Below are 22,419 nucleotides of genomic sequence, written 5' to 3'. Positions count from 1 at the left end.
AGAATATAGAAAACAGCCTTTCAGTTCATTTGTGTCACCAGAACCATAACCAATTTTAAACTTATTTAGAGGGAGGGTTGCTGCTATACAAGAGACATTGGTTTTGTGAAAATAATGTAGCACAGAGAGGAACGGAAAGTAAAATAAAATAACGAGCTGTAGTTAAACTAGGTTTAATGTTAAATATATATGATAAACAGTAAAAACAGAATTTGTTAGATATTAATGATACACATTCCACTTTTGACAAATTTCTTAAAAATTATTTTTCTAAAACTTATAAACATTTCTTTTTCTTAGAAATCAGCAATAATTTCTTATGATAAAATTATTATTTTTTCTATTTTTAAATACCAAATAATCATAGGGTAACCTTGAGGAACTGTCTGTGTGCATAAATGTGCATGTGCACGCACAATTTATATGTGCAGATTACTCACCTTAACTAAGAGACCAAATAATTCAGCAAGTGCTCGGCCTAGTCTTGAGGCTCCTGACAAAAGTGGTTTAATCTGTTTTATCTGAGTCTGCAAAAGAGAAGATTTTCCTTTTACTTTACCATCAGCATTACTAGCACCAGCTTCACCTGACAAATGTGGTTCATCTATTTCCATAGCAGAAGATCCACCATTTGTTGTCAAAGCTTCCATAGCTGATGTTACATCATTAGATCCAAATTCTCCAGTAGCATGAGTTATCCCTCCAGCTGTATCTTCCTGTTTGTCCTTAAAAGTAAAATTTTCCATACAAAATATAAAATCTATAAAATCTGAACAATCAAAATATTTTAGATATAAAGATAATGTGATTCATAAAACATACTGTAATTATTTTGAAAAATGAAACCAATTTCATATATGTTTGAGCATTACTAGATAATGCAAAAAGATTGTTGACAGGCCACCGTAGCCTACTGGTCATGTGCGGGGGTGCCTAAGTACACGTGCCTTGAGTGACCGGGGTTCAAGCCCGTGACTACTGAATATGGCGCTGTTTCTTGTATTCAATCTATCATGCAAACTCCTCTGACCATTTGGTCATCCCGGAGTATAAACAGAAAAATTTATTTATTTATTTACTACATGTACAGCATATGCTGTTGGTCACTCAGGAAGTTATAGGTCCAATTCTAATTACATAATCCATCAATATCGATCCCACTATACAAAAATCTATAGGCATTTCGAGAAAAAGCAGTATGTACTGGAACTTAAGAACAAGTTTGAGCTTCTGCAGACTGCTCAGGACCAAGATATCGACGAGGAATATTACAACTTTCTGAAAGTGATAAGGCTAAAGAAACCTGTAGGGAAAAAGAAATCCAAAGAAGAAAAAATTAGTCAAGAAACAATTGTCATGATGAATCGAAGATGACAAATGAAGAGCAAGAAAAACACTGACCGGGAGAAAATTTGAGTATACTGAGTTATGCAAAGCCATTAGAAAGAGACTCAGAGAGGACATAAGAAGATTTAACACAAGAAAAGTAGAACAGGCATTAAGGAAAAACAAAGGATTTAAATCAGCAGCCATGAGCAGTAATACAGAAAGACAAATGATACTGAAACTGAAGAATAGCGATGGTGTACTTATAAACAGCAGAGAAGGCATAATTCAAATAGCAGAAGACTACTATAGAGAATTATACAAGGAGCGAGGGAATGATGCATTGCAAAGTAGCAACACATACGACATACCCGATATTCTTCCTGATGAGGTAGAACATCCATTGAAGAAAATGAAGAATCAGAAAGATGAAGTTACTGTACAGTTGTTAAAATTGGGAGGAAGAGACATAACACAAAAACTGGCAAGGCTCTTCACAAAGTGCATTAGAAAAGGTGTGATGCCTAAGCAGTGGAATAATGCAATCATAGTTTTGCTGCATAAGAAAGGAGATAAATCAGGATTGGAAATTATAGACCAATTAGCTTGTTATCCCACATCTACAAGTTGTTCACAAGGGTCATTACTAACAGATCAGAAAGAATACTTGATGAGAATTAACCAAAAGAGCAAGCTGGCTTTAGGACAGGATTCTCAACTATGGATCACCTTCACGTAATATCACAGCTAATGGAGAAAGCAAATGAATATAAAACACCATTATGCCTGGCATTTGTGGATTATGAAAAGGCATTTGACTCCATACAGCATAAGGCAATGTTTCGAGCACTGGAAAGACAAGGCATAGATACCCCGCATATTATGATTTTGAAGAAAATATGAGAGTGCTACATCCTTTATTAAACTAGACAAAAACAGTAGCAAATTTAAAATCGAGAAAGGAGTTCGACAAGGAGATACAATATCTCCGAAGCTGTTTACTGCTGCCCTTGAGGAAGCTTTCAGAAGATTAGACGGGTCGCAGAAAGGAGTCAATGTGAACGGAGAGTACATAAACCATTTACGATTTGCAGATGACAAAAGTAATGATGAACAAGTATGCCACGGAAAGGGTACTAATGATTGAAGGAGCAGTAATTGAAAAGGTGGAGTCACATACTTATCTGGGACAAGTTATTAGCTGTAATAATGATAAATGGCCGGAAGTCAAGAGAAGAATAAATTTTGGATGGATAGCATTCAGGAAATATAGTCACATACTGAAGAGCAATATAACAGTTTGTCTGAAACGTAAAATATTGAATCAATGTATACTCCCCACCATGACTTATGGAAGTGAAACTTGGGCACTCACCAAAAGAATAGAAGAGAAGCTGAGAACTACACAGCAAAGAATGGAATGAATTATATTGGGAATCAGACTGTTAGATAAGAAGAGAAACACATGGATTAGGCAGCAAACTCAATTAAAGGACATTCTTATCAAAACTAAAATGGTCTTGGGCAGGACACATAGCTCGAAGACATGATGACAGATGGACTAAGAAAATAACAGAATGGTACCCAAGAGTAGCTAGAAGAAAACCTGGAAGACAAAGGGGGAGATGGATAGATGAAATTCACGAGTTTTCGGGTAGTAAATGGATGGGCAGTGCTCAAAACAGAAGGAACTGGAAAGTTGCTGGAGAGGCCTTCATCCTGCAGTGGATTGAAAATGGCTGATGATGATGATGATCACATTTGACTTTAATTTTTTTTTTTTTTTTTTTTTACTTTTTCAGCTGCTTTCAGTACACTAAATATGAACTTGAATTCTGACTCCTATAAGCTTTTCAATATACAGAACCTCTTAACCCCTTATTCAAAAATCCAGTACTTTGAATATTATTCTGAGAGTACTGGACAACAAGGGAAACATTAAATATGCTGGCCACACTTTGAAAGAATTGGAAGTGCCACCTTTATGCATTTTGCTCCATTAATGATTTTCAAACATTAATTTTTTTTTTTTTTTTTCCCATTTTATATTTCCTAGACAGCATTAAAGGTAAAAAAAGGTAAACTGCAGCCATTATCAACCCACTGCAGGATGGAATCATCCTCAACAATTCATGCTGAGAGAAATTGACCATAATCTACCATGCTGTTCCAGTACGGGTTGGCAGATCGACCGTATTTAGCAGTCAAGGGTTTGAACCCAGGTCTACTCAAAGAGCATGTGCTACTGCACCCCCGCTCCTGACCATTTGGCTAAAGAGGCAGATTAGACAGCATTTGCCAACTGAAAATCTCTCTAGTAATTCTTACCATGTATTTGAAACAAAAAATCATTCAACTCTGATAAGCATTCAATACTGGCTCACAGAATAGTACCTATACAATCACAACACCCAACATGGAGGGTGGAGTTTTTTTTTTTTTTTTTTCAACTGACCTTTATTTCTTAAGCAACTACCAACTTAAGAAATAAAGACTACCAACCTAACAGCACAGGTTAATACTTTGTGATGGTGGCCATTTCTCTGTGGAGATTATATGGATCACAGAGCTATTGCATTAACTAATAAAATTATTCAATCATGGTTTCCAATTACATTTTTTGATTACTTAGTTAACAAAAATAATACTTATTTTATAACAAGTATGCTTTATGACCTTGTATGAGTTTTGATCATACAACTGCATTGAATTAAGATATTTGCTCACTTGAGCTTGTCAATTATAGAATATGGGCAATAATATAAATTAACCCTAAATACTTAGGCTAGGTGGATAACTTAAAAAAAAAAAAAAAAAAGGAATTTTCAAACATCTGGCATCTAATGTAATAAACAAAATGGCACTTGATTTTAAATTATGACCATTGTTATAGTGAATATCTTATAATCTTCAACAATCTGAAATTTCCATTACCTTTGGCATTTCCTTAGGAAGTAACCTGTCTAATTGATGTTTGCCAAACTGACAACCTGGAGGAAGAGCATTCTCGCTGCAGAGTGCCAAGAGTACTGTACTTTCCCAAACAAGCGATGTGTACAACCTACTAAGTCCCATCAAGACATTTAAGCCAAGTTCTGAACCCCAATGATTGATGGATATGGAACGTATGTCACTCTGAAATAATAGTAATTGAAATGAATTGACAAGGAGATGGTGAACTGATAAGGAGGGATGGGGTAAAGAAAATTTTAACGCACAGTTAGTAAAACATCATAAGGGATAATGCACTAAATGTTCAAAAGATTTCAAATAATAGAGATAAATTTAAATCTACAACATGGATTTAAATTAGACATTTACTCACTGGATAATGACAAAGCATGTCAAGCAGAGACAAGGTTACTTACTGCTGCCATAAGTCAGAGGGGTGAACGAGGCATTTATAAAATGTCTGCAGCTCCTGGCAATATTTATGACAAAGCACAGCAATAAAATAATTATTATTAAGAATAAAATGGTATTTTATCATTCACTGCATTGTACACTATACTGCACTATATTTTTGTGCCTCATTGTTCTTTCCATTGACAACAAAGGGATTACACTTATTCCATAGCTGCCAAGTTTTCATTATTGAAAAGCCTGAGAACAGGTTATTGTAAAGGGGAGGAAAACAAGTTTGTGGGCCAAACAAGAAATAGACTTTCTGATAAAGAAGGATTGTTAATGCCCCTACTGCACAACAAATTAACATGACCAATGAAATATGTATTTTATATTAAAAAGCAACATAACTACAGTATATTTTCAAATGTTAGCTCACTTAGGATTTTTCTATTTGGGGATTTCTGTTTCAATTTTCTGTTATACAACTAATTTTGATTGCTTCAAGAAAGACAGTGTTGCAGACTTTGCTCTTTTCTTTTCTCAAAGTCAAAGTTTTGTTCAAAACAATAGCTCTGCTTTCTATATTTGGCTGTAAAGAATTATATTTTTGCAAAAGTACAGAGAAACTTGTTAATATGAACCAAAGCTGTAATGCTCAATACGTTCTATGTTAATATCAATATTTGTAAAATAATAAGAGAAGTTTGCCTCAATATAATACATAGAACAATTCTGTATGATACTCTCCAGCAATTAAAAAGAAAAGAAATCGAAAATCTTATATTACAGAAAAAATAATTAAAAATCAATTGAACACAATTAAAAAACAATCTAACGCAATTAAAAATTAAATAATCAATTAAAAGAAATTTAACAAAAAAAAATGGCAAAACGATTTTCCTTCCTGAAGCTGACAACGCTTTGACCATATATCGTGACCATAGGAACAAAAATGACTGAATAGCGGTGGAGCATGAAACTTAAATAGGGATTTTTTTATCTTCGCACATGCGATTTTAGCCCATGAATCAGACAGAGATTAGAAATGGCCAGCAAACTAACAGAATTCTCATGTAATTTAATTTCGACCATTTTTGCAATTAATAGTCTGGTATAATTACATTGGACTTTGGCCTCATTAAATAAAAAACTTCATTAAATAAAAAAAATCTGCTGGTTAATATTTCTATTTCTGAGCCAAATCTGTTCAGAAATAGAAATATTAACCAGCAGATTCTTAAACATGGGGTTATCCCCTTGCTACAATAAACCGAATTAGGGTGCAAGCTAGGATAGCATACAAAATACTACAACAACCAACAATCATAATATTAAAAATATACTTTATTTCTGCCCCACATGTTGAACTGTAGCACAAACAGCTTAACAGATTCTTTAAAGATACCGAATTTAAAATTGTGGCCAGTCCAATATGGAAACTACATACTATACTGAAAAATCGCTCAGTCCTTTCCTCGTTCGCAACACAAATAAATGACCTCTTATACAAGTTGTCGTATCAAGGTTCTACACGTTTTCCGCTGAATTTTTGTGTTAATCAACACCCAGCCTCAGTTCATGCTTCTCATTCAGCAGCGACAGAATTTGCCTTTCATGCCATTAGCGAAAAACACTTTTATTTAACAAAGCCAAAATACTTAGTGTCCAATAATTATATCCGACTATTAATTGCAGAAATGGTCAAAATTAAATTACATGAAAATTCTGTTAATGTTCTCCAGCCATTTCTAATCTCTGATTCGTGGGCTTTTAAGCACGTGCGAAGACAAATAATCCCTATTTAAGTTAAATACTCGCCCCTATTTGGTAATTTTTATTCTGTGATCACGACATACGGTCGAAAAGCGTTGTCAGCTTCAGGAAGGAAAATTATTTTGCAATTTTTTCATTAAATTTCTTTTAATTAATTTAATTTTTAATTGTGTTAGATTGACTTTTAATTATTTTTTTTTCTGTAATGTAAGATTTGATTTTTTCTTTTTAATTGGTGGAGAGTATCATACAGAAGTGTTCTATGGATTATACTGAGGTAAACTTCTCTTATTATTTTACAAAAAAAGAGAAACTTGTTGTAAACTACTATTATGATGCCAAGTTGGAAAAGGACAAACTGGATTTAAAAAAAAAAAAAAAAAAAAAATCATGTCAATTAGTTTCATTTCTCAAGACTTATTATATAATATAATAGAAAATTCATCGTATAGAGAATTGGCAAAAAAAAAAAACCACCCTATCTGTCCATCCCCTCTAAGGCTATACAAAGGGTACTAGGAAAGTTTTGCAATACAGCTTTGTTTATTTAATTTTTTCATTCAATACACCTCTACATTCAATACACCTCTCCATCCTCCGAAACCAATCTTTAAACCAGTTCTGCCAAGTTTCACTAGGGAGTAAAGCACACTCGTTGTCCCAAGCCCGTAGAAGGTCCTCATCACTGGAAAACCGCCTCCCTTTTAGCTTCATTTTCACATGCGGGAACAGTGCAAAGTCGCAGGGAGCAAGGTCTGGACCGTAGGGAGGGTGCTCGAGAAGTTTCAGTCCCGTCGTGGTCAAATATTCGGTGCAGACTTTGGCGCGGTGAGCTTTAGCATTATCGTGATGGAGGTACCAGGTGTCCATTCTTGACTTTGGCCACAGGTTCTTCATAGATCCAATGACTTTAGGCAGGCATTGTTCAGTATACCACTTAGCCGTGACTGTCTTTTGCGTGTCCAAAACGACACGTTCCACAATTCCACTCGATTTGAAAGATACAGCTATCATTTTCTTCTTTACAGATCGGGATTTTCTGACAATTACGGGTGTGTCGTCATCATCAAAGACCCAAACTTTGTTTTGAGCCTTGGTCGGCAGATCGTAATAGTACAGCCAAGTCTCATCACCTGTCACAATGTTGTTCACATACCGAGATTGTCCCTTATCAAACTTTTTTAACATCTCCCGGCACCAAGTCACACGTCGTGTCATCTGCTCTTCAGTCAGTTGATGCGGCACCCAGAGAGAACAAAGTTTCTTCACGTGCAAATGATCTTGCAGAATCGAACAAATTGCTGGTGCATTTAGGCACAAAGTATCCTCTATCTGTTGGTAGGTCACTCGCTTGTTTTCGTCAAGCTTTTTCCTCACAGCAGTAACGTTTTCCTCCGTAACTGACGTTCGTGGCCTTCCCGGCCTCTCAGAATCCTCCAGAGTGAAATTTCCCCTTTGGAATTCTCTATACCACCTGAATATCGTTGTACGATGTGGACAATCATCATCTAGTGCAAGAGTCATTTCTTCTAAGCACTGGTCTATGGTTAAACCACGCACGAAATTATACCGCAAAACTGTCCTTATCTCATTTCGTGACCACGATGCCATCGCAAGCACTTTACACTCTCACTACTAATGAATAACTGAGCCCATCGACTTGGCGCAGCGGCTACTATGCACGTATGAACATGTCTCAACATGCAGCAACAAACAGCTTCCTGTGATTCATTGTTGCGTCATATTGCAAAACTTTCCTAGTACCCTTTGTATCTAATTCTTCTTAAATTTATTCAAAATATCCACTTCAACAACACCACATGGCAGTTTGTTCCAACAATCTATTTTCAGGTTAAAAGCAAATTTGCACTCATTCATACTCCAGACATCCTTTTCCAATTTGTGTGTGTTTCATCCAAGAAAAAGTAAGAATACCAGCACTACATTTACTCAACAAAATTAAAGTTTTCAACTTTCCAATCAGGAATTCCTGAAAGTGTCTAGTTTCCAAGCACTGCAAATTTCAAAACTGTTGTCTTCTGTGGTATGACGCCCATGCCTAATCTGGCTGCTTTTTTCTTCATTCACTGAAAGAGATTCACATCTCTCTAAAAATAAGGCTTCCAGAGCTGTATATACTCATTATATGGCCAAACCAATGGCCTATACCAGCAGTTCCCAAACTGTGTGCCGCTGGATATTTTGAATATGAGGAAAACAGAGATACTCAACATCTGTCAGACACCATGCAAACTACTAGCTTGTGGTAGTTCACAGTTCCAACATTTACTTATTAAGTTGTTTGGAACTAACTACTTAATAAACGGAACTGTTATTTCTTTCTTTTGCCATAGGAGCACTGTGAAGAAATTGAGACAAAGGGCACCATGAACTGAGAAAAAAATCTGGGATTCATCAACCTTTTGGCACAATGCGATGAATCCGTTAAGATTCTCTGTCACTGCTTTAGCTCCATCTGTTGTTACGAGCTTAAATGTTGGTAATTTAATTTTTTCAATAAAATTTTTGAATGTGTTAAATATATCAAGACCTCTAGTTCTTTCTCTTAACGAAACCATACCCAGCAGTTCTCTAGTGGCAGAATCATCGAAATACGAATGAAAAAGAGCAATTGAGCTGTATTATTGACTTCTGTAGATTCAACTAGTTGTAAAGAAAAGGACACACAATTAGCAATATGAGCACGCAATTGTTCACTCACATCTTTACTCATTTCTTCAATGCGTTGCATCACAGCATTTCAAGATAATCGCAGATCTTGAAGAGCAATTTTCGTTTCACTCTTGTTCTTAAAATTTTCAAAAAGAGAATCTGTTATTTGTAAAAATGCATCTAAAAATGCTCTCCACAATGTAACTGCACGAATTTTCAGTCGACAAGTCTAGCAGCTGCGCAACGACAACAGTAGTGTGGTTCAACGGATTTTAATAAGCATATGCAGTGGGGCGCATAATAATAATAACATTTAGATTTTGACTAATCAATTTTTAAATTCCTCATGATCTACCAAAATTAAAGCAGTGATCGACTGGTAGATCGCGATTGACTTGTTGGCCATCCCTGCCATAACACCATAAGCTGTTTTATGAGTGTCTGTACTGCTCATAAAACACCATGTTAGACTGTCCAATTAACCTCAGGTCTCTTTCATTCTCCACCACCCTTAGTGTGGTACCCCTAACTGCTATATTCTCTTGAGATTACTGCACAGAAGTAATCTCAGGATTCAGGATAATATGTGCTACCTTGTAGTTTACAAAGTTAAACCTAAATAAGTCATCCATCAGTTTTCTAGGTCTGTCTTGTTGCAGCTGTTGATGCCTTGATTCCTGTCATTAACCTCTTGATATAAGTGTAATAGCAAATATCATTTTTTCCACTGTCATAACCATAGCAGAGAAAAAAACAACACTAGACATTTTCTTATATATGCCAAGTGAGTGATCTTAAGCTGCCTGTCATTTTTCTGACTGCTTTAGAGGTGCACTAATGAGCAGTATGACTAGTTTTAATTGTGGGGAAACTAGTTTCTTGTGCTATGGAATACATTTTTCCAGTTGTACCGACACTGGTATTTCAATTCTCTTAGCACTCAGATATCCTAAAGTGGCATCAACATCACTAATGTACAAGAGCAGTTCGAATTAAGTTACTAAACATAGCAATGCAAAAAAAGATTATTGGATGTTTGCAGAACTACCTTGTCCAGTATTGGCTCTTGCAGCAAGATTATGTCACTCTGAATGCACTCTGTCAAATACATCACACAGAAAATGTGCTAAAGGTCAAAATAGTACCGAAAGCATCTTATAAAAAGAGAAATGTTCTGAAGTTTTAACTATTTGTTTGAGACAAGTGTTTAGAAATTTAAATACAAATTAAAAAAAAAAAAAACAAAAAAAAAATAAGCAGAAGTTTAAACAAATGTAATAATTCACACAAGTGCCAGATTTCACAGTTTCCTCTGTGATTCATTCATTAAACTTCAATATTGGAAATGAATATTATATCACTTCATTTCTGACAGACATTTTCTAATTAAAAAAAATGCAAAATAAGAAAATAGATATGATACTGTGATTAAATTACAAATATTATATATTATTATATAAAATATAATTTTATGGTACATAACAGAGCTATGGTGCTCAATACATTCTATGTTGATATCAATATTTGTAGAAGAATAAGAGAAATTTACCTCAATATGATACGTAGAACACTCCCATATGATACTCTCCAAAATAATTACAGTAAAAAATCAATTAAACACAATTCAAAAACTAAATTCAAAAAAACAATTTGAAAAAATTAATTAAAAAATCAATTAAAGTTAAATGTAAATTTTGAAAAACTGTTTTCCTTCCTGAAGCAGACAATGCTTTTTGACCGTGTGTCGTGATCACAGGAATGGAAATTATAGAGTGTGAGAGATTGAATCTTAAATAGAGAGATTAGTACTCGTGCATGCACATGAAATGCCATGATTATTTGTCTTCGCACATGCATGAAAAATATCACGAATTGGAGATTAGATATAGACAACAATTGTTAATAGAATTCTCATGTAATTTAATTTCAATCGTTTCCACAATTAATAGTCTCGTATAATTATGTTGGACACAAGTATTTTAGCCTCGTTAAACAAAAATATATGCTTTTCGTTAACGGTATGGAATGCCAATCCTGACGCTCCAGCATGAAAAGCACAAACTGGGGGATGAGTGCTGTTTTAAATGGACAATAAGAAATTGCATAGATCCTTGGTAAGACGAGTCACAATCAAATGTAAAATCAAATGTAATTATACAAATGTATACCAAGTCATTTATTTGTATCGTGAAAGAGGAAAGAACAGAGGGACTATTCAGTATAGAGTGTAATTTCTGCATTGGTCTGGCCACTATCTTAAATTATGCATATACAGGTGAGCCCCGCTTAATGCTGATAATTCATTCTGTAAAACGGAGCGCTAAGTGAATCCTCGCTAAGCGAGCATGCATTCCCATAAGGTAACATATGCATTTGTGAGTTGTGGTCAATGTAGGATATTTCCTAATCAATAATAAATGGTATTGAAAAGATGCACAAATGTCGGTCAAAATACTACTTATAATACTACTTACGTATCAAAATTAAACTTAGTCCAATTAAAATCATGAATTTAATTGGAGTTAATCATGAAAAATGTGTCGAATTTGGGTTGTACTTTGGCCCTCTTCCAGGTAAACTAAAAGGGGTTTTAATTTAAAATCCCCTGCAGTCATCATCATCATCAGCCATTTTCAATCCACTGCAGGATGAAGGCCTCTCCAGCAACTTTCCAGTTCCTTCTGGCCATCCATTTACTACACAAAAACTCATGAATTTCATCTATCCATCTCCGCCTTTGTTTCCAGGTTTTCTTCTAGCTCCTCTTGGGTACCATTCTGTTATTTTCTTAGTCCATCTGTCATCATGTCTTCGAGCTATGTGTCCTGCCCAAGACCATTTTAGTTCTTTAGTTTTGATAAGAATGACCTTTACTTGAGTTTGCTGCCTAATCCATGTGTTTCTCTTCTTATCTAACAGTCTGATTCCCAATATAATTCGTTCCATTCTTCGCTGTGTAGTTCTTAGCTTCTCTTCCATTCTTTTGGTGAGTGCCCAAGTTTCACTTCCATAAGTCGTGGTGGGGAGTATACATTGATTCATTATTTTACGTTTCAGACAAACTGGGATATTGCTCTTCAGTATGTGACTATATTTCCTGAATGCTATCCATCCAAAATTTATTCTTCTCTTGACTTCCAGCCATTTATCATTATTACAGCTAATAACTTGTCCCAGATAAGTATATGACTCCACCTTTTCAATTACTGCTCCTTCAATCATTATTTCCCATTCTGTGATATACTTGTTCATCATTACTTTTGTTTTAGCCATATTCATCTTTAGTCCAAAATCCTTACTAACTGTGCATAACTGATTAAGATTTTCCTCTAATTCTTTGGGATCGTGGCTTATGACCACAATGTCATCTGCAAATCGTAAATGGTTTAGGTACTCTCCGTTCACATTGACTCCTTTCTGCGACCAGTCTAATCTTCTGAAAGCTTCCTCAAGGGCAGCAGTAAACAGCTTCGGAGATATTGTGTCTCCTTGTCTAACTCCTTTCTCGATTTTAAATTTCCTACTGTCTTTGTCTAGTCTAATAAAGGATGTAGCACTCTCATATATTTTCTTCAAAATCATAATATGCGGGATATCTATGCCTTGGCTTTCCAGTGCCCGAAACATTGCCTTATGCTGTATGGAGTCAAATGCCTTTTCATAATCCACAAATGCCAGGCATAATGGTGCTTTATATTCATTTGCTTTCTCCATTAGCTGTGATATTACGTGAAGGTGATCCATAGTTGAGAATCCTGTCCTAAAGCCAGCTTGCTCTTTCGGTTGATTCTCATCAAATATTCTTTCTAATCTGTTAGTAATGACCCTTGTGAACAACTTGTAGATATGGGATAACAAGCTAATTGGTCTATAATTTCCAATTTCTGATTTATCTCCTTTCTTATGCAGCAAAACTATGATTGCATTATTCCACTGCTTAGGCATCACACCTTTTCTAATGCACTTTGTGAAGATACTTTGTGGTAATACTCCCCTGCAGTATTACCACTCAACAATAAAGTCAACCAATCCTCCACTGCTTTGAAACCTGGGACGTCTTTTTTCTTCTTTCAATATGAAACTTCTTTTAGACATTCGTGTCCAAAAAAGTTCTGCTTCATCTATGTTAAAAACTTGTTGAGAAGCATAACACAATATCCCTCTTCAAAATTTTAACAAAGTTCTTTTTTGAAAGTTTCAGCTCCTTGATCTACATTTGCAGTTTCTCTCTGGATTTTAAATCTATTCAACCTACTAGTTTCTATTCAACCATTTAAAACTTACTAGTTTTAAATGGTTCTGCATTTTTTTTAAGGTGAGCTTTCTACAGATCATAATATAGGCCAATCTCTTTTTTTTCTTTTTAATATTTAACTTAACTGAGAATTCAGTTAAGTTAAATATTAAAATCGGATATTATCTTCAATACAATTAGTTAAAGTCTCTCCATTTCAATCCTAACAGCCAGCATAGCCTTAGTTGCTTGCAGTGGAACAGCTGTCTTTCCCACTGCTAAAATTAATTCTTTATTTTTATAATTGTTCTTTCAGTTAAACCTGCCAGTCCTCAATTAAGGCACACATCCTCTTGTCATTGTCTGGAATTGATTTGCTTCAAAAACGTCTAATTTTTATTTTCAAATTCAGCCTTTTTCTTATATTTGTAATCTTCGTACTGTGTCCAGACATTGTTGCTTTTTTATTCTTATCCACCATTATTAACTCTTTGAAAATATAACTGCGCTGGTTGCATTAATTATGATTCAATGTTCAAGTAAACCGTCCATTAAGCACGATGTCTAATTCTGTACTGAGCGATAACTAGACTTCAGATAAATGCATCTAACGCAAATATTACAAGCAATACACCTGATCGTTTTTTTAAAATATTGATCTCAGAACTACGTAACAAGTCACTATACTGCAATTAAATTAGCATGCAAAAACATTTCACTAAGTGTGGGAAAATTTCTCAAGTTGGCAATGGAAATGCTGTTTTGCTATTCGTTTTGAAGTTATCAACTCCATCAAATGAAACATTCTCGTTAAATATGCTAAAAATGCAATCTTCTGTATGCTGGCAAAAGAGCATTATAGTCAGATACGGTTTATAATATAAGAACAGTGTTATAGCGAATCAGCGTAAAGCAAACCTCATATGCATATGCATATGCCATAATAATTATGACATATGCATAATTACATTAGTGAACAAAAAGATATACAGCAGTAATAATTACTTAAGATTTTAATGCTAATTAACAAGGCTACTTAAGATTACAATATCTCTGTGATATTATTAAAGAGTTAATGAAAAGATACAAGCAACATAATTATTAATTCAGAATTTTCCCCCATTTAGTTTATATGGGGGAAGGAGTGTCCATTCCTATCCTAATTCTTCCTAACTTCACCTCCTGTTAACTAAACTGCCAAACCATTGTGACCACAACAAACAATGCAAAATGAGCATATACAAGTAACACTACCAAGATCTGTCTTAGCAGCATGATGTAAGACAGGCAAGTAGATGTGCTCAAAAACAAACTCTGCATATGTATGGAAAAATCTTACGAATAACATAATGTATAGTTATACTATATATGGTATAATTTAATTAACAAATATTTCAAATTATTCAAAGTTGCTTCAAATTAAGCTTTGCCTTACCCTTACCTGTCCTGTTCGACATATGTGAACAAACATATTGATGTAAGCATGTGCTGCAGACATAGCATGGAGAAGAGGTGTTGCTTGTGCAACTGATGTAGCTTCATTGATATTGGGAGCACTGATGAATTCTTCTAAAAGTACACTGCCGCCAGGTGGATCTAGTGGGCGATGAAGAGGTTCCAAACTCCGAAGGACGTCATTTAAGTGGAGGAGACCTTGCTTAAGAACTTGAGGTTCATGAGCAAGATTCTAAAAAAATTCAGGCAATAAATTGTAGTCAAACCTTAGTAATCACTAAATAAATTATTGGAAACACCCAAAAATAATGAATAGGTCTGTGAAGTGCATGTTTCTCCACACATGCAATTCACATACAAATTGAGAAAATTCAATCTATGTAACACAATAAGCACTGTGTAGAAAGCAACAGTTGTGGCACAGACAAGAACAATTTGAAAAGCAGAATTTATTGAATAAACCAGAAAAGAAAAACAAACAAATACTACAATTACTTTTTGATTAATTTCCTTATATCTCCAAGCACTGGTAATATCAGTGCACTATCTCCTTGATGGCATTTTCACAGAACACATCTGGTTGCGTCCAAATCTAAGTATGCTTTGGGGTTTTCACCACTCCAAGTCAGCTTCTGAGTGGTCCAAAAAGGTGACAGTCAGGTTGAGTAAGTTACAGACATCTATACAGCAGATGAAAAATTCAAATTTCAATTTTCAAATCATTTCGGTGGTCAATAAGTACTGCTGAATGAGGTAATTATCTTCAGTGGGTACACTTCATTTGCCACTTCTGAAACTTTACACCCGCTTTTATACTTTGGGCAACCTCTGAAGAATGTTATCTATATTTAGATAACATTCTTCAGTCAATGTCTCAGAATTTGTTCCCCGAGATTACAAAAACCAATTACTCCACATTACTCAACAATGGTCTATCCAGAAACGGAGCTGAAATTTTCAATTTGTAGCATCAAGAGAAATACACTATATAACCTGCAACCAAACATAATTATGTATGCACTCTGCCTGTTGTCAAAAGAAGGCATGTTCTAACAGGTTATAAATGCAAATGGGCTCATGTTTTACATCGTGTACATGAATGCACAGTGTAATTAAAATAGTTGGGTGGGCTGAGCTAATATACGGGAAACAAAAGCTATTGGCTATTCATAAGGATCACCTTCAAAACAGTCTCCTTGATACTCTATATGCCCATTACAATTCTTCTGCAACTTCTTTAACCATTCACGAGAGGTGACTTTTGGTAAGAACTGCTAACAGTTTCTATATTACATTCTGAGTAATTCCCTCAGTTGTTTCACATCTGAGATCTTTCAAGAGGGCTTTAAGTCTTACGAAGAAAGGCTTAAGTTTTGCAAATTACAATTTAGATGTGCAGAAGTTTGGTTTTAGCCAGCAGGTAGTTGGTTGGTGGAACAGACTTTCATCCTTTGTTGTGGAAGTTGATAGCCTAAATAAATTTAAGGCTGAGCTGGACAGGTATTTGAAACGAACGGAGGAGTGAAATGGAAGAGCTTCTCTTTTTCTTTTTGCTGATGCTGCATACGCTCGCTTTCTTGCATCATATGCCTCTACTAATGCTAATAGCTAGGGATAATCACAGATAGCTTAATCTGAAGAACACGGCCAATGGGAAATGTTTTCCTAAGCCCCCATTCATCCTAGCATTTCTTTTAAGCTTTTTAATGAGAAGGGTGTTTTTTTTTTTTTTTTTTTTTGGGGCTGATGCTATATAAGCTTGCTTTCTTACATGATGTGCCCTTGCTAATGCTAATAATCCTTGGGTACTTGTAAACCTTTAGCAAATAAATGTTAAGTTGAACTTTCCTTTCATTAATATTAACTCATTATTCTCCTCAGTTTATCTAGGGGTGGTACAAATTGGACCTCGTTGTTGGAAGAGTTACTTTACTCTGATATTTCTTACTGAGATTTCAGTTGATTAATGAAACGTTATTGGCATACATGAAACTGAAAACCAAGCTCAGGGTTTTAATTAAAAAAAAATTGCTTAGAGTCAGGGATAACCACTTCACCGATTAAATATTCTTATTATTACAAAAATAGGAATCTTTTACTTTCCCTATACGGCCCTCAAGGCAATCCCCCCCACCCCTCACCACCACCAAAGTGACCAGTAATAATTTGAATTTAAGTAATACCAATTAATAATAGTGTACTTTATGATTTTGCCACTGTTAGTAGTAGTAGTGGCATGTGATGCAAGAAAGAAAATGTCTGGGGTTACTTCTACCCAGAAAAAAAAAAAAAAAAAAAAAAAAAAAAATTTACAAAACAAATCCCTCTAAATGGTTGTCCAGTTCATCCTTAAATTTATTTAACCTATCAAAATAACTTCCACAACAGATGGAAGTTTGTTCCAGCAATTAACCACCCGCTGGCTAAAGGAAAATTTCTGCACATCTATTCTACTACATCCTTCCTCAATTTGAATTTATTAGCATTAGCATTAGTAGAGGCATTTGATGCAAGAAAGCAAGCTTATGCAGCATCAGCCAAAAAAAAAAAAAAAAAAAACACCACTTCCACTTCACCCCTCTGTTCGTTCAAAATACCTGTCCAGCTGAGCCTTAAACTTATAGTAGTAGTCGTAGTCGTAGTAGTAGTAGTGGCACTTGCAAGAAAGCAAGTGTAGGAGCTTGTGCAGCATCAGCCAAAAAAAAAAAAAAAAAAAAAAAAAATCACACCATACCCTCCAAATGCCTGTCCAGTTCCTCCTTAAATTTATTTAACCTATCAACTTCCACAACGACAGATGGAAGTTTGTTCCAGCAATTAACCACCCGCTGGCTAAAGGCAAATTTCCGCACATCTATTCTACATCTATCCTTTCTTAATTTGAACTTATGTCCCCGTAGGTTCGTATTCTGAACAAGTGGGAGGATCCCATCAGAATTCAGCGTGCTCAACCCATTCAAGGGCTTATAGACCTCAATCAGATCACCGCGCAGGTGCCTAGTCTCCAGCCACTGCAATTTGCAGAACTTAAGCCTCTCTTGGTAAGAGGATCCCTTCATTCCCCTCACCAATCGTGTTGCTCTTCTCTGTACACGCTCAAGCAAATCTACATCCTTCCTAAAATGAGGCCTCCAGACCTGTACGCAGTACTCAAGGCGTGGCCTGACCATTGCCTTATACAGAGGGACAATCACCTCCTTTTCCCTGCTAGCAAAATTCCTATATATCATTGACAAAACCCCATGACCTGCCCTAGCAGCCTGTCTACATTGCTCAGAAAACTTCATATCTGACTGCACAATTACTCCCAGGTCTTTTTAGTTTTCTACCACCTTAAGTGTAGTACCACACAGTTGGTACGTTTCTCTGGGGTTACTTCTACCCATATGCAGTACTTTGCATTTGTCAAGGTTAAACTTCAGTTGCCACTTCTTAGCCCATCTGCCCAAATTATCTAGATCCTGTTGCAGTAGCACACTGCCATTACTGTCATTAACAACCCTGCCAACCTTCGTGTCATCTGCAAACTTCGACATTAAGCCTGATATACCTTCATCAATATCATTGATAAATATACAAAACAACAGTGGACCCAACACCGAACCCTGTGGGACTCCACAAATAACATTAGTCCACGAAGAGCAGCACCCATTGATTACCACCCTCTGTCTTCTCCCACTTAACCATCCTTTTATCCATTGTAGCAACTTACCCTTAATACCATTCTGCTCCAATTTGTACAGTAGTCTTCCATGCGCAACAGTGTCAAAAGCTTTCCTGAAATCCAAGTATATGATATCAAAATTATTTTTTGCATCCAGTTCCTTTGTGACCACATCATAATATTATTTAGGCTATCAACCTCCACCACAAGGGATGGAAGTCTGTTCCACCAACCAACCACCCGCTGGCTAAAGACAAATTTCCGCACGTCTATCCTACATCTGTCTTTCCCACAATTGGAATTTATGCCCTCTCAGGTGATTTTTCTGAGCTAGAGGAAGAATCCCATCAGCATTGAGCATGCTTAAACCATTCAAGGCTTTATACACCTCTATCAGATCACCTCGCTGGTGCCTAGTCTCCAGACACTGTAATTTGCAAAACTTAAGCCTTTCTTCGTAAGAGCACCCCTTTGTTCCATTCACTAATCTTGTTGCCCTTCTCTGTACTCGTTCCAGCAGCTCTACATCCTTATTGAAATGAGGCCTCCAGACCTGTATACAGTACTCTAGGTGTGGCCTGACCATCACCTTATACAATGGAATAATCACCTCCTTATCCCTGCTGGAAAAATTCCTGTATATCATTGACAATACTCCATGAGCTACTCTTGCAGCCCGTCTGCACTGCTCAGAGAACTTCATATCTGCCTGCACAACCACCCCCAAGTCCCTTTCATTCTCTACCACTGTCAGTGTAGTACCACAGAGTTGATACGTTGCTCTGGGGTTGCTGTTTCCCATGTGTAGTACTTTACATTTGTCAATGTTAAACTTCATTTGCCACCTCTCAGCCCATCTGCTCAACCTTTCCAGATCCTGTTGCAGCAGCATAGTGTCAGTAGTGTCCTTGACAACCCTGCCAACCTTTGTATCGTCTGCAAACTTGGACATTAAGCCCGATATACCATCATCAATATCATTTATAAATACAGAAAACAATAATGGACCCAACACTGAGCCCTGAGGGACTCCACTAATAACATCAGTCCACGATGAGCAGTGTCCATTGATTACCACTCTCTGTCTTCTCCCCCTCAACCACCCCTTTATCCATAGCAGCAATTTGCCTCCAATGTCACACTGCTCCAATTTGTGTAGCAGTCTTCCATGTGCAACAGTATCAAAAGCCTTTCTAAGATCCAAGTATATAATATCAAAGTTATTCCCTGCATCCAGTTCTTTTGTGACTGCATCATAGTATCCAATCAAGTTGGTCAGGCAAGACTTCCCCTTAACAAAACCATGCTGTGTCTGAGCTATAACTGAAGTCTTGTCTAAATGATCCTGCAGTGCTTCTTTAACCAGTGCCTCCATTAATTTTCCTGGAACAGAAGTTAAGCTCACAGGTCTATAATTACTTGTGTCAGCCTTTGATCCTCCTTTGTGAATTGGGGTCACATTTGCACATTTCCAGTCTATGGGTACCTCCCCTGAGTCCAAGGAAGCTCTCATAATTATGGCTAAGGGTCTGCTTACTTCCTTTGCTGCTTCCTTTAATATAACTGGATAGATCCCATCCACCCCGGGTGCCTTTCTTGTGTTTATCTTCAACAGTTTCTCCTCCACTTTACTTCCAGTTATTTCAAGATTCTCTAGCTTACTGCTAGAGTTGAATACACCTCTGGCATTCCCCTCGCTGAATAACTCCTCATGTGTGAATGTCGATGCAAAATATTCATTTAGTTTTTGTTAGCTACCTGAGCAGGATCATCAACACTTGACCCATCAATATCAAGTGGACCAATATGATTCATCCCCTTCCTTCTAGAGTTTACATAAGTAAAGAACTCTTTGCTGTTTTTCTTCGCATCCCTTGCCAAGGATTTCTCGTAATCTGCCTTCGCCTGCCTAACCTCCTTTGTAACTTGGTTGCATATCAACTTGTATCTATCATAGGCTTCTGTGTCATGTGTTAATTTGTATGTATCCCATGCATTTTTCTTCTCTGCCATATGCCTCATTAGTTCATCTGACATCCATTTTGGCCTAAACCTTGAACAATATTTCTTAGTTGGTATGTAAAGCCTAGTAGCTTCCAAGATAAGTTCTTTGAATGCTTCCCATTTTGAATTTGCTGTTGGTAACATCATCAGTTGGTCCCACTGTATAGAATTTAAATACTGTCTCAGTCCATTGTAGTCGCCTTTACGGAAGCAATAACCCTTCCCTTTACCCCTAATGGTAGTTAACTCTTTGAGTAAATCCCACTTCAGCACACTGTGATCACTGCCACCTAGTGGTTCATTTATCTGCAGATTCTTAATGCATGAAGAATCACTGCTGATAATCAAATCAAGAGTATTACTCCCTCTAGTTGCCTTCCGAACATGCTGATGTAGAAAACAATCATCCAATAAATCCACAAAAGCCCTGCTAGTGTGTGAGTAACCAGTCCCCAAATTCCAGTCAATATCTGGGAAATTAAAATCTCCCATTATAAGACACTCTGATTTACTGGCCCACTCTATTTCCCTGTACAGTTCCTTATTATACTCATCAGAGTCATTAGGCCTATAGCACACTCCTACTCTCAATTTTGATCTCCCAATGTTTATGTCACACCAAACTGACTCCACACTGCACTGTCCAGCGATGTCGACTGGCTTCACTTCCTTGGTTTTTATGTGTTTCTTAACTAATAGCATAACCCCTCCCCCCTTCTTATCCTGTCTATCCTTTCTGTAGACGTTGTACTCCCCAAATTGCAGTTCTGCATCCCTTATATCTGTGTGACACCACGTCTCTGATATCCCAACAATATCTGCCTTCGATGTTTTGAGCAATACCTCAAATTCATCAAATTTATTTACTAAACTCCTAGCATTGGTGTACACGCAAGTATACCTGCACCTGTTTCTATTCTTAGCTACCCTAACACAACCCATGTGTTTACTTGTACCGCAATGGCTCCCAGCAGTCTCTGAAATACCATGCATCTTGTTTTTCAGGCTTCTGCTCATTCTAATAGAAGCAGTGCAAGAATCTCTTTCACCTCTGCCAGTGGCTACTGTCAATCTATTGGTCTTTGTCTCCCCACAAGCTAGCAGTTTTCCGACCCACCTAACACTGCCTCGATAGCATCAGCAAATATTCTTGCACCCTTTCTATTTAAGTGTATCCCATCCCTGTAGAAGCAATCTCTCCTGTTAACAAGTACAGTCCAGGCTGAAAAAAATTCTACCCCTTGAGCCTTGCACAATCTTTCCATGGCCGAATTGATCGACAAGGCTCTCATCATATACTCCCTCCTATCGTGTCTGGGCAGAATTGCAGACACTTTCAAATTCAACCCTAATTCTGGGCTTTTGTTCAACAGTGACCTGTACTTGTTAAGTAATTCTGCCGGTCTCCTACTCTTAATATTATTAGTGCCAACGTGTACAACTATATCACCTTTTGTGCCCTTAAAAGATGATATTCGCTCTACAACGTCATCAACCTTTGCCCCTGGCAGACATACCCTGGTCCTGTTCCACCTATCTTTTTTACAAAGCATGTTCCCCGTTTCCCTGACAATAGAGTCACCAACAACTACTAGTTCCTTCGGGACCAGCGCATTCTGCCTTAGGGGTTGTCTCTGTGTCATGCGATGCCCAAGTGCAAGCTCTGGCGTTGATGTGGGCAGTTGAGAGCTTGATGGGCCCCTCAATTTAGTTTCTTCGAGGGCATCCACCCTGTCCTTCAAGCTCTCATATAGGCCCACAAGAACGCCGAATTGTTGCCTGATATCAATACACTCCTTGCATCGCGCACACACAAAGACATCCGCCTTGGCAGTATCATGTCCCGTACCCGATTGCTCTGCAAACATCAAGCAAACAGTGCATTTTATAAGGCTGTGAGTCAGAGGACAACTGCCCCCCTCAGTTTTGCTCTGAGGCATAG

General features: G+C 36.8%; 1 protein-coding gene across 6 annotated transcripts in view; it reads right to left on the bottom strand.

Moving 5' to 3' along the window:
- The window catches only part of HUWE1 (HECT, UBA and WWE domain containing E3 ubiquitin protein ligase 1), a 1,105,343-nt gene that overhangs the window by 698,436 nt on the left and 384,488 nt on the right, over positions 1-22,419 (bottom strand). For 5 of the 6 annotated variants that reach the window (XM_090389849.1, XM_090389845.1, XM_090389850.1 and 2 more), the window contains exons 26-28: positions 14,790-15,041; positions 4,261-4,461; positions 441-725 (exon numbers count right to left, since the gene is read on the bottom strand). In XM_090389849.1, coding sequence (XP_090245975.1) covers positions 441-725; positions 4,261-4,461; positions 14,790-15,041 — 738 coding nt within the window. The remainder of the gene's footprint in view (positions 1-440; positions 726-4,260; positions 4,462-14,789; positions 15,042-22,419) is intronic. The other variant, XM_090389847.1, reaches the window with a different exon arrangement.

The sequence above is a fragment of the Mastigoproctus giganteus genome, chromosome 2 (genome assembly GCF_048544385.1).
Source record: "Mastigoproctus giganteus isolate SK-2022 chromosome 2, ASM4854438v1, whole genome shotgun sequence".
Lineage (NCBI taxonomy): Eukaryota > Metazoa > Arthropoda > Arachnida > Uropygi > Thelyphonidae > Mastigoproctus > Mastigoproctus giganteus.
The sequence above is the reverse complement of the archived record's forward strand: the minus strand, read 5'-3'. Positions and strand labels throughout refer to the sequence as shown.